The sequence below is a fragment of the Numenius arquata genome, chromosome 16, assembly GCF_964106895.1.
Source record: "Numenius arquata chromosome 16, bNumArq3.hap1.1, whole genome shotgun sequence".
Taxonomy (NCBI): Eukaryota; Metazoa; Chordata; class Aves; order Charadriiformes; family Scolopacidae; genus Numenius; species Numenius arquata.
The window spans coordinates 12265105-12289391 of NC_133591.1; the positions used below are offsets into that span (position 1 = coordinate 12265105).

Below are 24287 nucleotides of genomic sequence, written 5' to 3' on the forward strand. Positions count from 1 at the left end.
AGTGACCTGTAATGAAGGGAGAAAGGCTGCCTGTCTCCTTCCTCCTCCTCCAACTTAACCTTCTTAGTCTGGGGTACTGTCTCTTGATGGAGGATTATGAAGGATGGGAAGACAGAAGGAATTTCCCAAGTTTTCAAAGCCTGATGCAAATAACTCCTTCGAAAGGAAGGAGCTGCTGAGAACCAGCCTGCAGCTGATGGGCTGTGTCTTGTGGTGCCGGAGTTAATCTCAGTAAGCAGCTCTGAGCTGCTGGGTTGGATAATGCCTGGAATGGAGGAGGCCTCTTTAAATGAAGTAAATCTACATGTTAATCCTCTGTAGGTGGGTTTTGAGGAATTGTTTTAGATTGCAACCACCAATTTGTACAATCTCAGTAAAGGTTTCTGCAGTGGCACCTGTCTCCCCTTCAGGGGGTTCAAAGTAAAATGGTACTTGGCCTATTCCAACTAGTCAAGAAAATTGCTTGAGCAATGTTTCTGCCTGCCTCCAGTCCTGCTCTTAAATGGCTCCATTCCCTATTTGCTTGTTTTGGGGCCTGTGTCCAGCATGGGCTCCATGTGAAGGCAGGGTGCTGCCTGGTGCATCTTGTGGTGCCGGCTTTTACTTGGCTTTAAAAGCACTAGGGATATGCAATTGCATCTGGCAGGAAAAAAAATAAATGCTGTTCCCAAGAGTGTATTATCCTTTTCCACCTCTCCCTCTAGGCTGAGCTCATTCCTTCGTACCATGAAAACAAGCCAGATGAGCCTGAGCAGGTTGAATAGTGGCTTTTTGGGCTGTCTTGCCTTGACTGAGGGGAATATGGAGTGGCTCAGCAGATCTGGGGGTAGTGGTTTCTTGCAGCAGAGGTTGATAAAGCAGCCCAAGACTGGGAGAACACTCCTTGTCTGCAGCTTTGCAGGGTTAAGGGGCTGTGCCTATGGCACCAGTGCTTCAGGCACAGAAAGGCTCCAGGAAGAGTAGTAGTATTAATGGAATCATCAATTCATAAGCATTTGCCTTGAGCTCTTAAACCTTTGAATATTTATTAGTTAGTCTTCACTAAGATGTCTTGTCCCTTGTGCTAAGGTGGAGAGGGAAATAAAGAGTAGGAAGCACAACATTTAGGAAGAATTTGTGCACAAAGTGAAATACATCATCCAGTGAAGCCTAGGGAAATCTCTCTGGACTAGGAGTGAAATGTACAGAAATAATTTGAGTTAGCAAATCCCTGTGCAACTTCATAGCTGATCAATAGATGTTATTTGGACAAATATCACACTGCTAAATTCTACAAACAATCTCTTTTGAACAAATACAGCCATTTCAGGCTTTCTCATTTGGCTTAATCAAAATATAAATCTGCTGGAAAGCGTGACTCCTCCAGTATCTGAGTCTGTTCAAGCAAAGGCTGGAACTTACTTCTGAATAGTCCCCTGTTTAGATCTGTTTTCACTCCTCAGTTACTTTATGCCCATGTAGAGTGAAAATGCAAGTCTGTTCCAAAGCCTTAGAGATCACTTACTTCTTGTATTTACTCAGGTCTCTTTCCTTCAATATTCATAAATAACAGGAAGACTTGACCTGATGTTACTGAAAATCTTGCCTACATAAAAGATGGGGAAACCTTGAAAGGCCTCTTTCAGACTTAACTTTGCCTAGTTCTTCTCATGCCAAGGCAAAAATTGGCCATGCCTGCCTGACTGGTGACTACTTGGCCACTTCCTTTGATGGAGACCTTGTAGAATCTCTGGGCCATCTGGTCTCCTACTGAGCTAGCCTTACAGCTAGGATGTTTTTCTTCATGTGCACTCTAATTCTTATCCTGCAACTTATATACATTGTCTTTTATGTAAGGCACATGGAGAATAAAGCTTAAAATCTATAAAGGAGTAATGTCTTGACTACTAGGTTTTTTCTGGGGTGGTATGCTTTCAGGATGGGACATAGCTCACTAAATTCCTAATTCATACTTTAACCAAAAAAAGCACCCAACAATTCAACCCCATTCTGTAAGATCAAGAGAAGTTCAAACTCTTGTACAGGCTGCCTAAGTGTAGAGGAGATTTTTGCTTTACTAGGGTCTTGTTTGTCAGCTTACACTGGCAATTACTGCCTAGTCTCTCAGTGCCTTATTTTTCTGGTTTTACAATAAAATTATGCAAAACACTTGGTAACCAAGTAAAGAAACAAAGCAGAACCCTAAGTGTTTATCCAAAAGGTTCCCTTCTGTTAAAACTTGTGGGTGTTTACTTGGTCCTGAAACACTTCACCTGCAAAAGCTCCTAGGACTGTGGATCTCTTCTGTAAGTACAGACCCTTCCCTCTAAAAAGTCTTAAGGTTTGTACCTGCCTTGTGGCCCTGGTGTGAGCAGCAAATCTGCTGGTCTATACTTGAGTTGCCAAAGACTTCACTTCTCCTTGACCTGAGCTTGTGAGCAACCAAATACAATGGTGCTTTGTTCAACAAATAAATATGAACAACTTATGCTAAATAGTTGCCAAAGGGAATAGCTTTCCAATAGCACCCCTGTTACTACAAAACTGTGCCAAGTCTGGAAGTGGACTCAGGAACAGACATCCAAGGATGTAGAGAACAAGGGAATCACAAGGCTAAATTTTCTCCTCCTGGTGTACTGAAACTGGAGGCGAAGCTAACCCCGAAGGAACCGAGGGATGACACTGTCTCACATCAGCTTAAGGAACAAAACTGCGGAAACAACTACCAGCCCTGAGGCTGGTGGCAACTTAAGCTTCAAATGATTTTTGAGATGTATCCAGGAGGAGAGAGAAACTGAGGGACAAAAAGGAAGGGGGAAGCAATGAAGACAAAACACAATACTTTTTTTTTTTTTTAGGTCAGATGAACTACACAGTGGGACTAGTAAATGTATTTAAAGGGCAAATTCGAGTGAGCTGGATGCTTTAGGTATCCATATATCCCCAGATCTTGCAGAGCTGTCACAGAACAGTTACATTTACTACACATCTACATCACTGTGCTAATCTCAGTAGAATCATAAACCAGCTGAAACTATGCAAGTAATTCTTCCTTTTAAAAATGTTCTTTACATGCTTCAACATTAGAACTTTCCAGGGAAGAATACTTAGGAGATGGTGAGAACAGTTAATGGAAATGTTCCCATTACTTCTGATCTTTGTGGTCCTCCCCCCTCCCCAGACACTGTCCATGAAGGAAATTTGGTGCAAATCTCTACAGTTACAGAACTGAGCCTCTATAGGAGGATACCTAATGAAATTGTTAGGCCAACAAGTATCTCTTCCAAATGAAATGCTCTCTTGGTCTACCTATGAGCAACATTTTACCCCAGTCACTCTGTCATGCGGGTCACTTGATCTAAATCCTAATCTGCCAGTTGTTTCCTGTTGTACTCTCACTTCTAGACAGCTTCTTATTTCCACCTACAGTGGCATTTCCCATCTCCATGGGTGGTACTGCCAAGCATAAGCCAGCTCTGTATTGCATTGTGGCATCCAACAGAAGTCAGCAAGAGAGTCTTGCTTATCCTATATCTCTGGTCAAAATAAACTGGGTTTTGCTAAATGCCATTCTAAACAAAATGTTGATTAAGATCTAGGCTGCTTTGCAAGGGGCCTCTATGATTTCATGGGTAAACAGAGCACCTAATACAGCTGGCAAAAAAACCTCTCAGTGTAGAAGAGACCTCCTTCTTGAGCCATTGCCTACTAAATTGCATTTAGAAAAAGCAATCCTACTAAAAAAAAAGAGAATTTAAAGACTTTCATTATAAAGTGTGCAAACTTTATAACTCGGAATGGCTTTTTAAAGATCAAATGCTTTTAATTGATTTTTTTTTTTTATGTAGATATTTGCAAAGCCTTCAATCATGTTTAGCTCTGGTTCTAGCTAGTAATGCAGTGGCTGGATGCAAACACCTCCTGTGTCCTACTTTCTAGAATCTCCTGGAGGAAGTGTTTACAGCAAGTGTGAATAAGCAGAAATATTTTGAAAAAATTTCTTCTGCCCACGTGTTCCTACCTCTGAGCCATGGCATAATAAATGTAATTCCTATAAACATAAAGACTTGGACCCAAACAGAATAGCCACTTGAAATTTTTAGTGCAGTGCAAGAGGGGAGGAAGGGACTCATTCAGATTTTTATCTACTCACCCCAGAACAAGTTCACCTTCAGTTTCATGTTGGATTCCTTTCTTCAGATGTTCATGGCTTAGTGGTGCTGTTAGTGTCTCAAGGCAGAAGCTTTGCAGAAACTCCTGAAATCTGTTCCAGAACCACTTGCTAGAGGTGAAAGCTGGGCTCAGCTGAAGTGCAGAGAAGAGCAGTGTATGGCTGACTACCAGGTGCTTAACCTTATGGATATTTGTCCTAGATAGTGCTCCAGACGCTCATTCTGTGCTGATGTGCTGCCCAAGGTGTGGTGTGGAGGGCAGGAGGTCTCATGGGGCCAGTCTTTGCTGCTCCATCCAGGCACCGTAAGCCTCTGAGGATGTGAGATGAGCCATACACAGTGTGGAGGTTAAGTGGTTCTGGCAGATAATCATTTGTATTGCGCTGTGCTCCCCAAGCTGGACTTACAGGGGGAGATGCATCGTGCCAAGCCCTGGTGGAGTCACCTTTGTGTGGGCTGATTGACCTGCTCACAAGGAGCTCTTTTTATCAAGAAAATAAAATGTTTACCTTTCCCCCAGCAGACTCAAAAGCTCATTGTGGGTGGTGTGGACAACAGGCTGCCTTGGGCTGGGAGATCTCCGGGGTGATTTTTTGGGGAAAAATTGCTGTGAATGGAGGAGGAAATGGAGGGTGGGTGTGTGTGTGTGCTTGGTGGGGAGACGAAGTGGTGGATGCTGGGGACACATCTCTGCTGCCCGCCTGCCTTAGACGTCACAAGTGCGTCTCCCTGCGTGTCCGCTGACTGTCATGGCATTACAAGCAGAGAAATCACAGCCAGTTGCCACAGCAACATCACCAGCTGGAACAGTGGTGTGCTGTCACCTAGCAACCAGCACGGGGTCCCCGGGGATGGTGGGGTACCTGCTCTGCTGCCCTGGGAGAGGATGAGGGGTCCCACCCAGCCCCTGGGACTAATTGATGCTATCCTTTTTCCTGTAAGCAGGGATTTGTGTTAGTTCCACTGCCTTAATAGTAACTTTTTTTTTTTTACCTTAATAGTAATTTTTAACCCTTTCCCTAGGGAGGTCTTTGCACTGTGGTTTAGTAGCAGTGTGTGCCTCTGTTTTATCCTGTGTACATCTTTCTGCCCATTCCCTCAGTGCTCACCAGTACTTAAACCAAAGGATACAAGGGTAAAAATCTTGCATGAAATGAGTGGGTGCAGAATCTTTGGGCAAACTCTGTAGGGGTGCCTTCCCCCTGTCTTTGCCAAAATTACTTTTTTCAGCATTTGCTGCGTTTATCCCTTGGTGTCTGGATGGCCCTGCTCCAGTTGGCTTCTGAAGCTCTGGATGCCCTAAAATGGGGCTAATGGGTGCTGCAAGCTTGGCCAGACTCTCAGGAGAGGGTTGAGCCTTTCTTCTTGCCTGTCTCCCTTCCGTTGGATTGATGGTGGGTGAGTGCCACTCAGCAGTGACCTCAAGATGTTTCTTCATTACCTTCTAGGGCACTGAATCATTTCATTGAAGGACTTTGCAGGCAAGAACATGCAGCTGCAGTCACGTCCTATATTTACAGCTTTAGCATAGAAAGCCTCAGCACTCCAGTCTTGATGTGGCATGAAGCTGAATTATTAACAAGTGCTCTCTGCTAGAGGACAAGTAGCTTGTGAGAAGGAGCCTTTCCTGCATGTATGCTAATGAGTATTCATGGGGTGACTGGGGACCTGCTTACATGGTGCTGGGATCTGCTGATGCTCCAGAGGGGCAGGGAGCTGGAGGGTGCTTGATGTGGTTAATGGCAGGTCTGTTGGCTTCAGTGTTTGGCTCTGTCTTGGGCTGGTATCTGCTTTCCTCTTGTCCCACCAAGTGTAAAATAAGTGTGCCTTACGCCTACCCCAAGGAATGAGCAGCCCTACCTAAGCTGCCGTGAAATGCAGGTACTTCACCCCTTCAGCAGGAAGGGATGCTGCCTTTTCTCATGCAATCTCCCCCCCTTCCATTGAATTTAGACTGCTCAGAGGTGATGCAGATCAAGATTTGCTCTGCAGGACTCCATGTGCTATTGAGTAGCTCAGTATGGAGTTCCTTACAATAAGCTGCTCCTTACTGAATAGGTCCAGTAAACAGTTTAAACCACAGCAAAAACTAGAGGCTTTTAATGAAAAAGAATTCAGTGTAGTGACTGATCCGCACCTTGAAATGCGGGGCTAGTCAAAGCAACTCTTCTTGAGCCTAGGTCCACTCAGGATCCTCTTCTGTTTAAAAAGAAAAACTCTGAAGCAGTATTTAAATTCAGCCTGATTTACTTGCCTCTGTGCTAAGCGTGGTGTTTCCCAATAGATCCTGCTGGGCTATTTGAGATAACTTAATAAACAAGAAACATAAGGAAGCTTGTGTTAAGCATCCGCACAGATAAAATAAGGAATTAAAGACGAGCTAGCTCATAGTGTATGTAATGGCTACAGATCATTGGCATGGCAAAAGCAGTGAATCTTGCCCAGCACACTTGTTCCCGTAACTTTTTTTTTTTCAATGATTAGTCTGATTTTCTTAAAACCAACGTTGTTCCTATGCTGATAGGCCCAACAAACAACCATTCAGAAAAAGCTCTTCAATTCAACAATTGACAACGGGGCTGCCTCTCTTGTATGTTGTTGGCTGCAAAGGGATGTATTTAAAGTAAAAATTATTTGGAAAGGCAACTATCGTATGGTCAGCTCATTCTTGAGTAAAAACCTGTTTCTCAAATCAAAGCCAGGCAGTGCCTGCTAGTTCTTTGAAGCTATGCTGCATATTACAATGCAAAGTTAGAAACAAAACTCCTTCAATTGAAATAATACTGAAAGGAAGGTTTTGTGGCTGGCAAATACAACCTCCTTTGGAGACCTGTGGGCTGGCTGATCAGTTTCTTGCTGTACCAAGAGGGATTGAGTGAAACACCTCATTCTTTGTAGCAGTATGCTGGCACTAGATGCTGAGCGAATATAAGAACTTGATGATTGAGGGCCCCTCGGAGGGGTGCCGCGGCAGCCGAGTGCTCCTCTCTGAACACAAAGAGCTATTTCAGCATTGCAAGATGACATGCTTCTTCCTGCCACTGAAAACAGATTTTCATTGCAAAAACTACCTGAGCTTGACATTGTGAAATTACCTCCTTATGCTCTATGTACCATAAAAAAAGCCCAACTGAACTGGGAAGGATACATCCTCGCCCAAGCTACATGCAGCAAATAGCTACAGAAGCCCAGAGCTTGATAGCAGGAAATGTGTGGGAAAGCCATCTGGTGAAGCCACTTAGAAACAGTGTGAAAGTCTTTTTTTCATTCACTTCCTGACAAAGTAGTAATGTGTTGCCTCATAGAAAAAGGGCTGCTTGTTATTTGCATTAGTGGCTCCTAGAAGCCCAAAGGTGGGGACAGGACTCTTGCTGTGTTAGGTGCTGTGGGCACATGTAAGAGCAGACCTTTCCCTATACCCACTCCCCCTAAATTTTATAACTTAAAAGGACAGAAAGCATAGGATTTCTTTTTTTTTTCCAAATAGGGAACTGAAACAGATGGGAGAGACTGAAGGAGCTGGAAACAGAACACATAATAATTCCCAAGCCTCGGCTTTCTCAGCAAAACCGTACTTTGACTCCTATACCGTTATCTTTGAGCATTTATGGTGAATGGTATGTACCTTGGCATACTGCTTTCAATGTGCTCTGCAGTTGTCCTAGGTAAAATCGGCATTTAGCTTGGTGTGGGGACACTGCTGAGGGTTATTACATGCTTTTCTCTGCTGAGGCAGGGGGAGGGAAATCAAATCAACATGCAGAAAGGACTTTAATCATCACTTAGCAAATAAAAAATAAGGTTACTGTGGAGATCTTAAACTTGATCTTTGGCATCTGAATCATGTCTCTCACTATGAGCTCCCAGTCCAGCCCACCTAATTTCCCTATGGTTCAATACTGTTATAACCCCAGGCAGTACCTCTGCTAAAAGCAGAGAACCACACCAAAGGCTGTATTTCAAGAGAAGTCAAAGTTCCTTATAGCCTACTTACTATTATTAGATATGTAAAGTTCTCCTATATCATCATCTTGTCTGAAGACCTCAAATAATTTTACGGACCTTATTTAGCCTCTTGGCAACTCTGAGGCAAGACAGTTATCCCCATTTTTAGAGACTGGAACAGATACATCCTTGAGTTTTCCTTATCAGTCTTTGCCAGAATTGAGGATGGATTTTTTTCAGTCCCATGCTTTAATTGCAAGACAGAGCTTTCCAGGTCCCTTTGCTATCTTTGTGTGGGTGTGTGTGACTGCGTGCTTGGTTGGTTAGCATTTGTGCCAGGTTTAGACAAAAAAAGTATGTGCTTGGCTTGGCCTTTCATCTCTGGGGAAGGCAGGGTTAAAAAAAAATGTCCTAAGGCTTAATTAGCTGGTGAAAGAATATCACAGCAGTAAGAAGAAGGAGGAGGAGGAGGAGGATGAAGGAGATGGTGGATGCTGCTCAGCTTTGAGGTAAAAGGGGCTGAAGCCCAGGGACCCTGGAAGGAGCAAGCAGGACCATGTGGGCAGGTAATTCGTGAGGCTGAGACTATCATTTGGCATATAGAGCCTAGTGCCAAGGGAATACCTTCCCCAGGAGAGAGATGCTGAAGTATTGTGAAATTGGGCCACGAGGTGTTAATTGCTAAAAACTGTAGAAATTCAGATTTAAAGAGCTAGTACTTCCTAGTGTAGAATAACTTGTACCGGAGAGGAACCTTTCTTCCTGTCCTGTGAGTGGAGCCTCTAGCAGGCTATACAGCGTAGGATGGGGCAGAGTTGTGGCTCTGAATAAGGCTTTCATTCCCCTAACCCGGATGTCTCATAACCCTCTCCTCCCAAACAACTCACTGTGACACAAAACGCAGGTGCAAAATGCAGATCCAGGAATGGAAGGAATCACAGAATCACATGGGGTTGGAAGGCACCTCCGGAGATCATCTAGTCCAGCCCTCCTGCCAAAGCAGGTCCACCTAAATCCTAAAAGGAGGATACCTACAACACCTCAAAGTTCACAGAAGCTGTAACAGCACTTCTTTGTAGGGTTTTTCCTCTCCCAGTGCTCAGTTCATCATCCCTAGCAAGACTCCAGCCTATGGCAATACAGCTGTACGCAAGCACATCCATGCAGCTGTATTTGTCCTTTTTATTTATTGAAAGCCTAAGTAGTAACAGGAGCCAGAACTATGTGGGTGCACTGTTTAAGCATTACCACTGCCTTGAGGATTACACGCATAACCTCTTCAGAACAAGAGGCCAGACAAATATGACTGCAATTGCACTATGGAGCAGCAAATGTGGAATGTAAGCACCCAGTAATCAAGTGCTAATATAATGCTGAGATTTTAAAAAGCCTCAACCAAAGCCCTGGGTGAATGACAACAGACCATTCCCAAATCTGTTTCAATTTGCCCAGATTCTCATGACTCTAGGAAGATTGTTTACACCCTTGCTATATCCATTGCTGTATTTGAGTTAGTAGCAAGTTTTGGCAAGGTGACAAACTCAATGAGCACTGAATTGTGCCTCGGCAAGTGTAAGCTGTCCCTATCAGTTTGCCTCATCTGTGCTGGAGAACAACAGTCCTCTTTTCCAAGCTGGGAGCAGGGCTAGGCTGGAGCAGTGAGGGCAGCACCAAGACTTAACTTTTTTCCCAGGATGTGGCAGTTCTGAAGTGGGTGGATGAAGGCTATTTCAGGCAGTAACAGGGACTTAAGGGACACTGCATGCTGGTAGACCTAACTTGGTGGTTCCTTTGCACAAGGATTAGCTGAGCAGCTAGCTCTCTGAGCATCTGGGCTGTGAGAGGCTCCTGTAGCAGTGTCACGTGAGGATAATCCCATGTGGTTTAAAGCCTGAAGAAGCTGTCTGGTTTTCCCTTCTTATCTTCTAGACTGGTCTTTTAGTTTGTGCTTATGCTGGGACCATAATAAATCTTAGATTTCCCAGCCAGTGATGGAAATCATGCATACACAGAAAATCACTGAGGGTACCAAGTCTGATGGGAGCCAAGTTCTTACCCCTGCATAAGAAACCTGATATAATACAGGAGCTCTGTGAGGCTTTGGGTGGAATCTTTTCATTCATGTTATATGTGAAATATGCTCTGTGCAGAGAAGTGAAAGATCTTCACTAGCTCCTCTGCTACACTTGGGAGATACCACTTTAAAAAACAGATAAACTTAGCAGTGTTCCTGACTTAAGTTGGGTTTGGTTTTTTGTTTGGTTTTGTTTATTTCATTGTGGGGGTTTTTTTTGTTTGTTTTTGTTTTGTTTAAGGCAGTTAAAAAAACAATTTTTTAGTACTTGACAAGAAAATCTATAGCAGAATGAGAAATGATTTCCTCAAGTGCCAGTAGAGATTGTTATACCCAAGACCTGCTCTTCTCACCTCCAGAGGCACAGGAAAACTGCACAGCCAGATCGAGTGAAGAGACCTGTACACTTTAGTCTTCTGGTCCTAGTGTTGTGATTGAGGTTTTGACCTTCACTTAGGCAATCCCTGTGTCAGCCCCAGAGACTCACCTCTGACAGACTCTAGTCTGAAATGTGCTCTTAGAACATTAAATGGGCCTCTCCAGGGTGAGTCTGTGGTGTGTGTTTTTGTTCTATGCTATTTTGGGGATAAGCAACTGGTGAGAAGAAAATGCTTTCATCTGCTGGAGTAACTGTGCTCTCAAGCATTAAAATTACGGTTTTTACTAATTGTCCAGTGGGGAGAAAAAACCAAGGTTCTTAATTCTAGAAGACAGGTTAAGTTCTGGGGGAGGAGGCAGAAACTGTTAAGTCTTTTGCTGTCAGAAAGAAACCCATGGTGGAAGTATTCAGTCAATTAGGCTGATTTGTAGCAGCCTCACTATAAATCCTCTTTGATTCAGAGACATTTCTTTGCTGAAACATGCCATCCGAAGGATTTTCAGTAGGTTCTCACACATCTAGCCATGGAAAAGTTATCTGCAGGGACGCACCACCTTAGAATGACGTGGTATGTTCAATTCTGTGACACTGTAGCCATTGCATATTAAAAAAGGGAGGCCAGCAAAAAGCCTTTCACCTCACTGTCACAGATTAGCCTTTTTCTTCTGTGCTACATTTGTTCACCCTATTTGTAAATGAGAAACAGAATTTCTAAATCAGTTTTAGATACAAAAACAGTTGAGAGAAACACCTATGCAGTAAATTACCACTCAGTCCAGAAACATAACTGTTTTGCCAATGAAATGCAGCACTCCTTAAAGGTGTAAAATTCAGTTTAAAGGCAGCATGTTTTATAGGGACACACAGATGCAGAACCACTATCTTTTTTTTTTTTTTTCTTTTTTTCCTTAGAGGAAGCTTTCCCATTTATTTGCCTGAAAGGTGGTTTATAGCAGAGCTGCAAGCCTTTCCCATGACCAAGGTGGCTGGGTGCCTGCCCTCACCATGCCGCAGTGACTTACCCTGCTGAGCTGGTCCAGGAGTCTTTGGTTCTGTTCGGAGAGTTCCTGGACGGCCCGTGTCTTCTCACGGTCTGCTTCACGCAGGTGAACCTGCTGCCTCTCCAGTTCATCCTGCAGCTGCTTCACATCGCTTTCCAGTTCAGACACCCTTCCTTCCCATTCTCCTTCTTTGTTCTCAAATCGCCTCCTTAGTTCGTGTTTCTCTTGTTCTAGGTGCTAGATAACAGGGGGGAGAAGAGGTTAGGAAGGCAGGAAAAAAGTGAATGCTGATGCCTTTCCCTCCTCTGCTTAGAGCTGAAACCTTTTGTGCAGGAAAGAGAATGGTACTAGAGTATGACAATGCCATGAAGGTGGCAATCCCGGGTCAGGGCAGGTCATTGGCACTAAACTTGCTTTCCACTTCCAGCAATTGGCCTGTCCTTGGCCTTTGGAGATCAGCACATTGAATTTTTACTGAAACAACTGCCAAAAGAGTAAAGCAGGCTGCATGTCAATGGGCAGAATATATAGGTCAGGCAGGCCAATTGATTTGGCAGAACCTAGCTCAACTCCAAAGCAATATTTCAGTAGGCAGTGGCAGAATTCTTTTAAAAATTGCCTTTATAGTCAAAACTACACAAACTGTATCCTTACTGCTGATGAGGAATCTAGATGAGGCATCTTTCTTGTCATATGGCTTTTACGAACAACACTTGAATCATCTATCCATTTGCTCCTTCTATTCCTGACCTAATTAGTTGTCTGGTAGTTTGATAGTGCACAGTAACTCCATTGTTTGATGCAGTCCGCTCTGGAATGGCAATGGATGTAATGAAGTAGTTTCTGTAGACATTATGTACATGCATGTTCTGGGTGGCAGGTTTTTGAGAAACCACTCTCAATTCTGGAGACTCTGCTCTGCTTAGGACTGGCTGGAAAACGAGGGACAGCACGAATCTGGTGGAACTTCTGAATGTTTTACAGGCTCAGTTAAATGAGGGCTTGACTGAAACAGAGCTGCAAATCAGGTCAAAAGAGATTTATGTTGTGCCCGTTAGAAAGAATGTCTGAGCTTGAATTTCCCCTGGTGACCGAAGCCATGCACATACTTGCAGAGCAGTCACAGATTAGGGACATGGGCACAGAATCACCGAATGGTTAGAGTTGGAAGGCACCTTAAAGATCACCTAGTTCCACCTCCTGCCATGGGCAGGGACACCTCCCACCAGACCAGGTTACCTAAAGCCCCATCCAGCCTGGTCTTTAACACCTCCAGGAATGGGGCATCCACAGCTTCTCTGGGCAACCTGTTCCAGTGTCTCACCACCCTCACAGTAATGAATTTATTCTTAATATCTAATCTAAATCTCCCCTCTTTTAGTTTAAAACTGTTACCCCTCATCTTATCGCTACACTCCCTGATCAAGAGTCCCTCCCCAGCTTTCATGTAGGCCCTTTTTAGGTACTGGAAGGCTGCTGTAAGGTTTCCCTGGAGCCTTCTCTTCTCCAGATGTCCCAAGATTAGCAGGGAAACCTGAAGAGCATGAGCCCTCTCCTTGTTGGTTGTCTTCTGTCCCCCAGAATAACCTGCTGCTACTCTCTACCACGTACACCAGCCCTTTAGGAATGTGTCTTAGCAAAGAACAGAAATCCATGGGGCCCAGCACTGGCAGCACTTGCCCATTTTTCCCAGGGTATCATCCCCCAGTGAGCAATCCTCATGGCACTTATGATAGGAGGGGAAAATAAACCCGCTAGGAGGAAAAGAAAATTGCACTGCATTTTATGTGAAGCAGCTTTTTATTGCCTGTTGGAAACACAGGCTGTGAGGTGGCTGTTTCCCCTGGGTGCCTACTGCTGATGACACACAGCCTCCCTTGCAGAGTCTCTGCCACCTTCCTGAGCAGGTCTGAATGTCAAAGCTCCCCAATCCTCCAGCAGCCCTCTGGCCTGCGTTATCACTAATCTTCCACCTCTTGCTCTGCAGAAGATCCCATGTTTTCTCTTTCTTGATCTTATCTCCAAATCCTTTCCTATGCTCCTTCCAGTGCAGTGTAGCAGCACCCTGCTTGTATTTTTCCACATCTTTCTGCAAATTTAGGACTTTCTGGAAAACCCTCAAATGTGAGGGAAGGCTGTCTAAAAACACTAGCCCAAAGCAAAAGTATTTCCCTGTGTTTAAGGCGCTAAAAGAGTGAGCATCCCTTGCAAATGAGAGAGAGAAGTAGTATTACAATTATTTTTAATGCAATAAGTGGGCATGAAATCCCAGCAGCAGGCCCATGACAGCCATTGCAAAGAAATCTTGTTTGTAGCCCAAGTGTGGTTGGAGCAGCCACAATTTCACTTTTGCAGCACACTGAAAATGCTGTCTTTTATAGCTCTGTCTCCTTCACTGCTAGGCAACGTTTAGACAGATCCAGGGCCTTCTCTAAATGGAAGATGAAACTTCAGCTTGCTAAGGAGCAGTACGGCAGCCCAAGTTCCCCAGACATACTCAAATGTGATTTAGAAGCCACAGATAAGCCTTGTCAATCATTTAAAAACCACTTTAGTCCTTTACTGCAAAAGAAAATCCATGCTACATAGAGCTCCAATAAACGGCCATCACAAAGGTTAGACTTAGGGGGAGGAGAAGAATATCAAGTTTATTCTCTTGTGATGGAGAAACAAGAACAGTGCAGTGGGGCATAGAGAGGCTGTTGCAAAGATAGGGGGATAAACCAGATGGAACATGCTCACTGATTCCTCCTGCCTCTTCCTCTCCCAGCAGCCGTCTCCCCTCGCCTGCCCTCACTCCAGCACCTGCACAACTGCAGATCGGGTTTTTTGCATGTAGTGATGACAGGGCAAACTGCTGTCCTCAGTAGGGGAGCTTCTTGATTTCCAAGTGTCTCTCCATCCACCAGCTGCTCACTGATTTTTACACAGAACCGCTTTCTAGAAGACATTTTATTCCGAAAGCAACTTCTCTTGAAGTTAACTGAGCAGGGCTGGTCCTCATTTAAAGAGATGACAGCAAGGGGGAGTTTCCCAGTTGACAAAGGGGGTCTATACTTGGATAGGGCAAGCTTCTCTGTGTCAGAGGAACAGAGGTATTAGCTGTTTTAATCCCTTACGCAGGATAAAACTGGCTAGGATCACAAATCAGAATTTATTGCAGGACTTCAATATCATGATTAGAAATGAATTTGAATTCAGGCTGTGAAGTGAAAGAGTTTCCAGAGTAGGTGTATGGTAGGAATGCTGCACTTTGGTAATGAACCCACAAAACTAGAACATATTAAGTCTTGAGGCAAAGCGCCAGAGGAGCAGGCCAGCATATTGGCTCTTGGGAAATAGAGGGGCTTCACTGAGTTGTTGTAACCAACTTTGAAGTGTTAACTGGGAGAAAATCTCTCTTCCTAAATGCTACTGAAACATCACTGTGTCAGGTGCAATTGTCACTGAGGATCTCATCTGAGCCTTTGCTTCTGGTCATCATCAGAAAGTTCTCAGCATAGGGAAGGAGGTAGCAGATGTGGATCCTTCCTCCCTGCTCCTCTGAAATGGAAAAGCTTATTGTGAAATTTTGTTCACTTCAGTGGCAACAGGAGGCCAACATTTAATCTGCAGAGGCTAGGATTACCAGGCTTGTGTTGTAGAAGATTATTGTTCAAGTTTGATTTTTTTTGTGTGTGTGCGTGAAGAAGCGCTGTCTTAGATCTGCCAAACCCAGAGGAAAAAAATTTGACCCTTAAGTAGATAACACTAACTCCTATCAGATGGGTAGCCTGAAAAGCAGGAATCTGTTATTCAACTGGGAAGTTAGAGCGAGAGTAGTGCGATGAAAACATGTAAACAATTGGCTGTGTTTATCATCCCTTCATTCACCTTCTGAACGGGTCCGTAAGAGCAGAGGTAAACAATTGGAGGATGTTATTTAAAGTACTACAAAGTCATAGTTTCCCCCCTCTCCTTTTCATCTTTTCATTTTGCAAACAGCAAGTGATATTTGAGACTCACAAACTCCCTAAAAGGCAGCTCAGCCGGTACCCAAACTTGTGCGTTTTTCCTTTAACGGTAGAAAAGGTTCTACTCCAACTCATCAGGAAAACCACGTCAGCACAACGCCACATACGTCTGTTCTTGCTTAAAGATCAACCTGAAAACATTCGCTCTGGCGAATTTTAATACCCTAGGAAATTCTAATCTGATAAATAATGCCACTAAACAACAATTTGAGCAAATGTCACCTTCATTATTGTTTCTATAAGAATAGTAAACACAGATTTCCCTGCAAAGAGGAAGGGATCAGCTAGGGTAAAATGCTAAGTTTAATAACTGAGAGGAATTTTGTCAGGAGAACAAAGGCCACACTGTAATTTCAATAATCGTCTTGAACTTGAGAGGTGTAATTCCGTGAGGATGGAAACACAGGAATGTGCAGGATTGTACAGAAAGAGCTGGTCTAGGGCTGTGGCTTGAAATTTGAATGTTAAATCAGCACTGTTCAAACTGTCTCCAGAAAGGCACGAGAAGCTTTTTCTCAGCCTTCTAAGCAGTATTACATGCTGGGAGAATTAAAATTTCAAGACTCTCTCTGAGAAAAAGAGTGGGGGTAATAGTGGCTCTCTTACAGAGCAAGAGAGTTGTTCCAAAAAAAAGCTGCCTGCACAAGTCTTTTTCTTTGTAATAGCTCTATTTCATCCTTAAAAATCAATAAATAGCTCAATCCACTCAGTTCCTGGCAAACAGCTCTCTCCGGATACCTGTAGGTATTTTTCAGAGCAAGCAGCTAACAGGGAGGTATCATTAGGGCTTATCTCCTGCCATGCCTAATGCCTTAGCTGCAACAGCTTAAGCATAAGGGTTACATATGCTCTGTAGCTCAGTACCTGCTGTATAAATTTAACTTCCGAGGCATTTCCGTGACTAGATGAGCCCAGCACAGCGCACGTCTCCTTGCCCAGGTGGTACCTGGGTCCTGGGGCAAAACAGCACCCACAGGAACCTCTCGAAGCGAGGTGCTGCAGCCCATCCCCAGGCCGATGTGCCCGCTGGCAGCCGGGGAGGGGGAAGAACAGCAGATTTGCCTTCCCGAGGCCTAAAAGGGTTTTCTTAGACCCTTTCTTCCCCATCACGGCCACAGGGAGTTCCGTGAGCTGCCCGGCAGGGCCCGTACCTGCCTGTCGCCCCCGGGATTTGTCGGGGAAGGGGCTGCTTTCCGTGAGGAGAGACCGCGGGGCTCCCACGGGCCGCGGCCCTGAAGCGGGGGCCCTTGCGGAGAGCCGCGGGCCGGGGGAGGGAGGAGGGCGGCGGGGCCTCACCTCCAGTTTGTCGGTTAGCTCCTTGTGCATCCTCTCGTACTGGCGGCTCATGTCCTGGTTGCGCTCCAGCAGCGCCTTGCCCAGCCGCGCCGCCAGCACCAGGTCCTTCTCCTTCTGCCGGATCAGCGAAAGCAGCTCGGGGTCGCGGGCGGCGGCGGCGGGCGGCGGCTCCGGCGGTTCCCCGGCGGCGGCCAGCAGCGCCAGCTCCTCCTCCAGGGCCAGCTCCAGGGCGGCGGCCGCGGCGGCCCCGGCGGCGGCGGCGGGCGGCTCCATGCCGCCGGCGCTGTCCGCCTCCGCCGGTGCTGACCCGGCGGCGGGCAGGCGCAGGCACGGCGCCGACATGGCCCTGCGCGCCGCCGCCGCCGCTCCGCTGCGCCCCCCGCGCCCGGCCCGCGGCTGCGGCTGCTGGGCGGGGAGCGCCGCCGCCCCCGGCCCCCGCCCCTCGGCGCCGGGCTCCGCCGGCGGCCGCGCCCGCGCACCGCGCTCATCGGCGCAGGGCGGGGGGGACGCTGCGCGTTTGTGTGTGTGTGTGTGTGTTTGTGCTTCTCAACATTGCGCGGATCCTGCTGGAGCCGCCTGCGGCCATCGGGTCTCACTGTTTCTGCTGCAGGCCCGGGACAAAAATCCCCCCAAAACAGTAGGGTGTCCTGAAAAGCCCCAGAAGGGAGCGTGGCACCCCCGAAGGGGCACAGCGCTGCTCGGTGTCTGCTCCTCCAGATCCCTAGTGGGGCTCTCTTGGTTATGAGAGCAGCTCTCAGGATCTTTCTACTCGGTAGTTCACGCCTGGAGAGCTGACTACAGCTTCCAACAACCACCGGGGCTTACTTTCAATTTCAGATTGTTTAGGATGTTCCCGGATAAAATTTTTCTTAAAAGCAGCATCAGTGAACGTTGGGAGTTGTAGTCAAGTCTGCTCATAGCCCTTTTCTCTCTGGGAGGAGACTCTTGGGGGCAGGACCAGTTGGTTTTTCAGTTTTGGTTTTGTTGACTTTCTCTCCCCTTAGATGCAGGCAGCACTTTCCTTCTTGCCATGGGAGGGAGGCTGAGGCAGAGTAAGGTGCAGTAAAACGGTATTGTCACATTTACTAAGATTGCATTTCCTCCATTTCTGATTATGCTTTCATTTCAAGCGAGGCTTTAATAATGATTGAACAAAAGTATTTTTAAGGAAACCTGTGCTTTTGACTCCCAGATTCTGCAGAAAAAAATGATGAAGTTCACAGCTTTTCTCTTTAGACCCTACTTCCATGAGGCTTGCTTTCCTTCCTCCTACAGCAGATTCACTTAGACCGTGTTTATCTGGATGCAATTGCCCCAACACATCAGTCCAAGGGTGGTTTTGGCTGGGACAATTGATGGCTGATGCAGTTTTCTAGCAGGGTTTGCTCCTGCCTCGCATCAGACCCAGGGGCCTGGAGAGCTACTGATTATTCGTAATGGTTAGAGCATGAATTGTGGAAATGCTCACTTCCCTCTGGCCATCTGCCACTGGGACTTAGCCTTTTGTGGGGCATACACCCCAACAGCCCAGCTAGCAGGACTGGTCGATACTTGGCCCTTTTCCTGGTGGCATCAGTTAACGCTGGTGGTGTTTTTTGTAATGTGAGCACCTGCTCTCCAAAGACCCGGCAGAGACTCTTGCCATGCTGCCTGCCAGCACCCATCCCACAACCATAACTGTTGGCTGTTATGACTGTGATTATTTTTGTGGTGGTGACCCCGAGGTGATGCCTTCTTTATCTCATAGCAATTCCCCTGGGCACTGGTTTTGCTAGGCCTTTTGTCCTTACAATCAACTGATGCTTACATTGCTGGAAAGTGGGACTCGCCATAAGGCGAGATGATTTGAACAGTATTGGCCCTTTTAAAAGAATCCCCCTTCCTCAACGCAGGAACCATGCTTTCACAGATTTGATCAGCATGTTTAAACAGAGGAGGGCGTTTAATATTTCAACTGATTTTGAGCACCTTCTGCTGGAAGTGCCTACTACAGCAAACCAAGCCTTCTGGTGTGATTAATGAAATCCATTGTGGCATTAATTTTCATCTCTAATGCTTCTTTCAGTGTATAAAACAAAAAGAGATTATACCGAGATGGCTTTAATCCCCCAAACAAAGCCTGAAACAAAACCCATAGCTGCAGCTGTTAGGACAGGGAGGGAAAAAAAGCTGTTGCCTGGATGGAGAGAAAAAGCACATATAAATCAGTACTATGTATTGTAGATATGGCACCAACTCAATCAGGCATCTACACAAGCTTAATGCTCATTTGGGGCCTATTGACTGCAAAACATAACAGTGTTATCCAGAGTAACCTTGGATTAAAGCTTTGTTCACAGCATGACCTGTTATTAACTTCCACTTCAAAAAACAAATCCATTGTCCTGTGAATTTAATTATTGATTTGACTTTTTAGAAATATATTAGGTCGCTGTTTTTTAGAACTCCTTTGTGTGTTACTTTACTAGTATTTTATCTTGTATGTGTCATCCCAATCAAATATCCATGAAAACTGTTAAGAATACAACAGTACAGCTTCTTTAGAGTTATATGGTGGCGTTATCCGTTAGGAGCCTAAAATGTATTTCATCTGAGAGCTGGAAGTTTTGCTGTCTATAGGTGGACACTCAACTCCCATTTCTGCTCTTCTCCCACTAGTGAGGCTTGGTTATGGCCTTTGCAGAACCTCAGCCTAGAAAAAAGAAGAATGAGTAAGGGAAATGACAAGCTGTTGTTTTTTTTTTAAATGCACTGCTCAAGCCTGATGAGAGACTTCACTACTCGGGTACTAGGAACTGCAAATAGTGTGTAGTTCTTGTGGAGATTTAGATCAAGCATTTCAGGAGCTGATGCTCTTGCAGCGCAGAAGGTTCCTGTGTGTACAGTGCAAATTATCTTTCAGCATGGAAATCCCCACAGGGATGACCCTTTCTGAAAATGCAAAAAGGCCAGACTGATTCAAGCACACAGAGAACTGAGAGCAAGTGACTGATGAAAGTGATGTCATCACATAACACAAAAACGTCACTTTATCCAGGACATATGAAGGCCTTCTCTGTGGTATTAGGAAACTAGGCATTGGTACTAGAGAGTGGTCTAAGATTGCCTGTAAGAGAAGCAATCATTTATTTTCTTCCTCAGGTGAGAAGCTTACAGGGCTGTACAAGAAAAGCAAGTAGCAAAAAGTTCTGTGTGAGGAAAAAGGACAGCATCAACTTTGTTGCTAAGTAATTTCCCCTTCTTGCTTTTCCTCATCCCACAATTACCCAATTCAGTAAATAAGCCATGGAGATGGTTTGAGATCTTTGCTCAAGGAGCCATTCAGGGCAATCTGCCAGTGCAATTCACTCTGCTAAACAGGTTCCTAAAGGAGCAAGGTACTGAAACAGGCAATCCAGCTTAAGCTATGGATATGACAATGTGTATTGTCCTCCCCAGAAGGTCAAGGAGAGGTGAACTCTAAGCTTTGCAGGCTCTTCAAGCCCACTGTCAAGTATATCATTAAAACTGATGCTTTGAAAATTGTATTCTGCCTTCCAGGGATTTCACCAGTTGGTCTCTTCACAAAGGAAGTGTGGCAGAGGGTCTGGACCTTTGGTGGTTACAGCAAGAAATATTAGAGTGTGTAGGACTGTATGAGTTAAGCAGGACAAAACATTTTTCACACATCAGAAAAGCCACAAATCCAATAAATGTCCAAGTGCTTCAATCAATAATTTCACCTCAGCTGTGAGGGCAGCACTCAGAAAACAAGCACTGCAAGGGGCATCCTTTTTTATTTAGAGTAAGGGGAGAAAAAGACGCGTTGCGGGAAAGCCACAGCCAGACCTGTTAAAGTAGATTATTGTCCTGTGCTTTTAAAGCTGACTGTGGTGAGAGAGGAATCCCCATCAGCATCCTTAATCTTCCTGTCAGCGGGCTGACAGTCTTCCAGGGGAGGTGGCACAAGCTATCAGGTTGCTTTTGCCATGCTCGCTCTCTCTCTCTTATCTTTTTGAATGATTAATTGCTTTATTTTTTTCTTTGCTTTACTGCACTTTATTTCTGACAAATGTTGTAGTTATTCTGGTTGTTTGTGTAACTCCGTGCTGAGGTGTTTCAGTGCACCACAGCCACTGCAAGATGGGCAGCAAGAGGTGCAGGCAGCCTAAGAGAGTTTGCTCAGTTCTCAGTTACCCAAATGAATAATTAAAGAAAATACGTGCCTTGCTTTTGAAGCAGGCCAGAACTGCAAAGCCAGAGATAAGACTCATGTCTGACCTTTTTTTCTCTTTGCTGCTGTAATGTCCAAAGTTCTCCGGTATGTGTGTGCCCAGGTTTTCCCTGGTGCTGAGCAGAGGAAATACAAGATGGGAAAGTGTATTTGCAGAGGTTGGCAAGGGAGAAGAGAACAGAATTTTCTGGTTAAACAGAAGGGAAAAGAAAGCTCTTAAAAGTGTTAGCCAAGCAACATGTAATAAAAGAAAAGACCATCCTGATTCTTCCCAAGGCTTACAATCCCCACAGAGTTCCCGGTAAGTTTGTTGTTTCCCAGAGTTATCAATATTACGTCAGAGCAGAAAAAGCACTCGTCCACCAAGGTGACTCATAACAGCGAAGTCAGGGGAAAAATCCCTTAACTGCTAAGGGCATAAAGCATGTCCTGGGTGACTCAGGACTGCCTAAGGACAGAGCCAACACCATACTATGCTCACCCTACTGCCTGCCCGCCAGGAGCAAAGGGAAAAGAATAGGGCAATAGTTTTGACTTGTCATATGGCACATATGAGTATCGTGCTGAGAAATCTATGAGTTAGAAACGTAAATACTTTGTACTACAGCTTTTAGTTAATTTGAGGTGTGAAGTTTGGGAGCATGCAATAACGGTCTTTCCAGAACAAAGTTGACAGTGCTGGGAACAAGCAGAACTACCCTGGAGCTAGTGGAAATGCATGGCCAATATTTCAGGCCAGCTTGATTTACTTGGGGTACCACACTGACAATTTGACTTTTTTTCACACCTGGCCCTTACCAGCCATGGTACATTATACACGCTACTTTGCAACTAGGGCTCCTTCTCAACTTACCATGCTCCAGGTAGACTCCAGGCACAGACAGGGTCCAAGCTGGCTCCCTCTTACTGGGACAATCTTCCAGCACTTATCCCAGGAGGGCCCCCATCCTCACTCTTGCACCAGCTGCAGGGATTGCCATTGTGCGCCTTCAGAATCATATTAAAGACATACGCTGCTCAGAGCAGCTGCAGGCCCACTTCTCATTGCTTCAAGCTTTCTCAGCTGGAGAAGCTCCAAAGAAACAAAAAATGTTCTGGGGACATGGTGTCCCCAGGGTCCCCAGGACCCACCAGGGTCCAGAGCAGACCTGGGATGGGGCACTGCACACCCACTTGAGAGGTGTTAGGACTGAGCAGTTCCACACAAACCTGGCCCTGGGCTTGCTGCTTCTGCAGTCCACAGAAGGAGTAAAGATGTAATGGCTCCATGGGTAGATGTAGATCTACATCTGGACTAAAGCTGGGGTTTTTTAATGAAGTAGGTGTTTTCAGCAGTGGGTGTGAGTTACTCCCTCTTGAATCTTACAACATGACAATGTTTGACAAGTCTTTGTGGAACAAACACTCCTATTAAAAAAGAAACAGTAGCCTGTGCCTTTCCTCATATGAAGACACAAACTGAGTGAGATGTTCTTGCTTGTATTTCTTCATAGCAAACCATTAGGTCCTAAAATTACCTGTCAAAGCGTTGGCCTTGGAGTTTGGCGATCATTAAATGATTAGACATGACTTCGTGCTTTGCTGTGGGCAAAAACACTTGTTCACTATCATCTTGCTCTGCTTCTTATGGATATGCTGTGATTCATAATGACTTATGTTAGGAATGATGGTCTTTGATCTAGCATTATTGCATTGTAATTGTACATGTTGACATGAAGCAATCTTGGTATTAATGCAACCTCCTTCACTCACTGTTGTGGTCAATTATTTCATGATAATGGCAACTCTGCCAGGTATTGTTGCTTCATTGAGCAATTATGTTGTTATGGAAACTGGTATTCTATAAATTATCTGAAGAGAGGCCTGATTCACTTCTTGGGAACAAGAAGTTTGAAAGTAAAAAGTAAAGGATAAGTGTCTTTTAATTAGCTATATACTTATTTGTGTAATTACTAATCCTTAGGGCCTATTAACTATCTGGTGCAAATGCCAGCACATTTGCATCCATGGAGGACCTTGTCAATTGTTGTCCCTCATTAGAGAATGTGTGACCAGTGGATAGGTACAACTGAAGATGAGCTTGTTTCTACCCATGTTTAGGTGACGCCTGTGCTAACCTTGCTGGATTTGGAGAATATTTCTGTGTTCCATCTGCAGGACTCCAAAAACCTTGCCTTGGCTGTGCTGTGGTCAATGCTGCATGTGGCTGTGGCAGGAAGGATGTGTCCTTTTGTCTTTGAGACCGAGATTTATGGGGGACTGGACACTGCAAGAGATTGATAATCTGATACAAGAACCTCTTGCTCCTGTTCAATCATTTAAACATTTCAGAGAGGCTGTGTGTGTAACAGTTTCCTTCCCATCTACTCCTAATTTCTTGCCTTAAGATAAATGAATGGGCAGCCTTGAGGGGTTTTTGGTTTGGGGTATTTTGTCCAAACAAAACCTACCCTTTCAACTCGTGCAAAGGGATCCCCTTATTTACTAATCTCAAGCACTGGAAAAAAAAATCACAGACCCTGAATTCTCACATCATTAGGAGCCAGACAATCCTGCCTGGATGGAGGCATCCTGGATAAGTGCAGCACAGAAGCTTTCAGAAAGAGTTTTTGCAGCATCCATTACCTATGAGAGGAGAAGCCTTTCATCCCCAGAGCTGTTTCTTCAGCACTTTTCAAGAGCATGAACTATGATAAACACGTAGGTGGAAAACCATTGAACAGAGGTAATTAAGTTGCTCCTGGTTAGCTGAAGCTCATTCTGCATGGTTGAGGGACCCTGCATTAGCATAAGTTAGTCAGTGCTGTTCCGCAGCATCCTTCTCCTTTTTTGTGCTTTCAAACTGTGGTTTCTTTACTTCTGTTTCTTTTAAACAGTTCGGTTACTAAAAAGAGCATTGTTACCTTTTACATGTTCATCTTAAGCCTGAAGTTAACTACCTGATCCTTTTGGCATCCAGATGCAGAGGCAAGGCAGGGGGCAGGCAGGGTGAGATGTCTATCAGTGTGTGTTCTGGTAACAGGATCGTACTTGGATCAAGCTGGAAAAGCCAGGTATTGCTTCTTAACATTGACTAAATTAAATTGCTTTGTGGTACTTACTAAACACTAGCTCATGAGAAACAGAGTACTCTGGGTTGAAACAGGTGTTCACAAAGAAACCAACACTAAAAAAAGGAATGAAGGAAGCAGCAAAACTTCTTAATATTTAAGTCT

General features: G+C 45.0%; 1 protein-coding gene across 1 annotated transcript in view; it reads right to left on the minus strand.

Annotated features, from left to right (window-relative positions):
* Positions 1-17201, minus strand: part of BICDL1 (BICD family like cargo adaptor 1) — a 49076-nt gene extending 31875 nt beyond the window's left edge. Inside the window, exons 1-2 of the mRNA XM_074159698.1 lie at positions 16860-17201; positions 11572-11787 (exon numbers count right to left, since the gene is read on the minus strand). Of these exons, the coding sequence (XP_074015799.1) occupies positions 11572-11787; positions 16860-17201 (558 nt within the window). The remainder of the gene's footprint in view (positions 1-11571; positions 11788-16859) is intronic.
* Positions 17202-24287: the final 7086 nt, after the last annotated feature.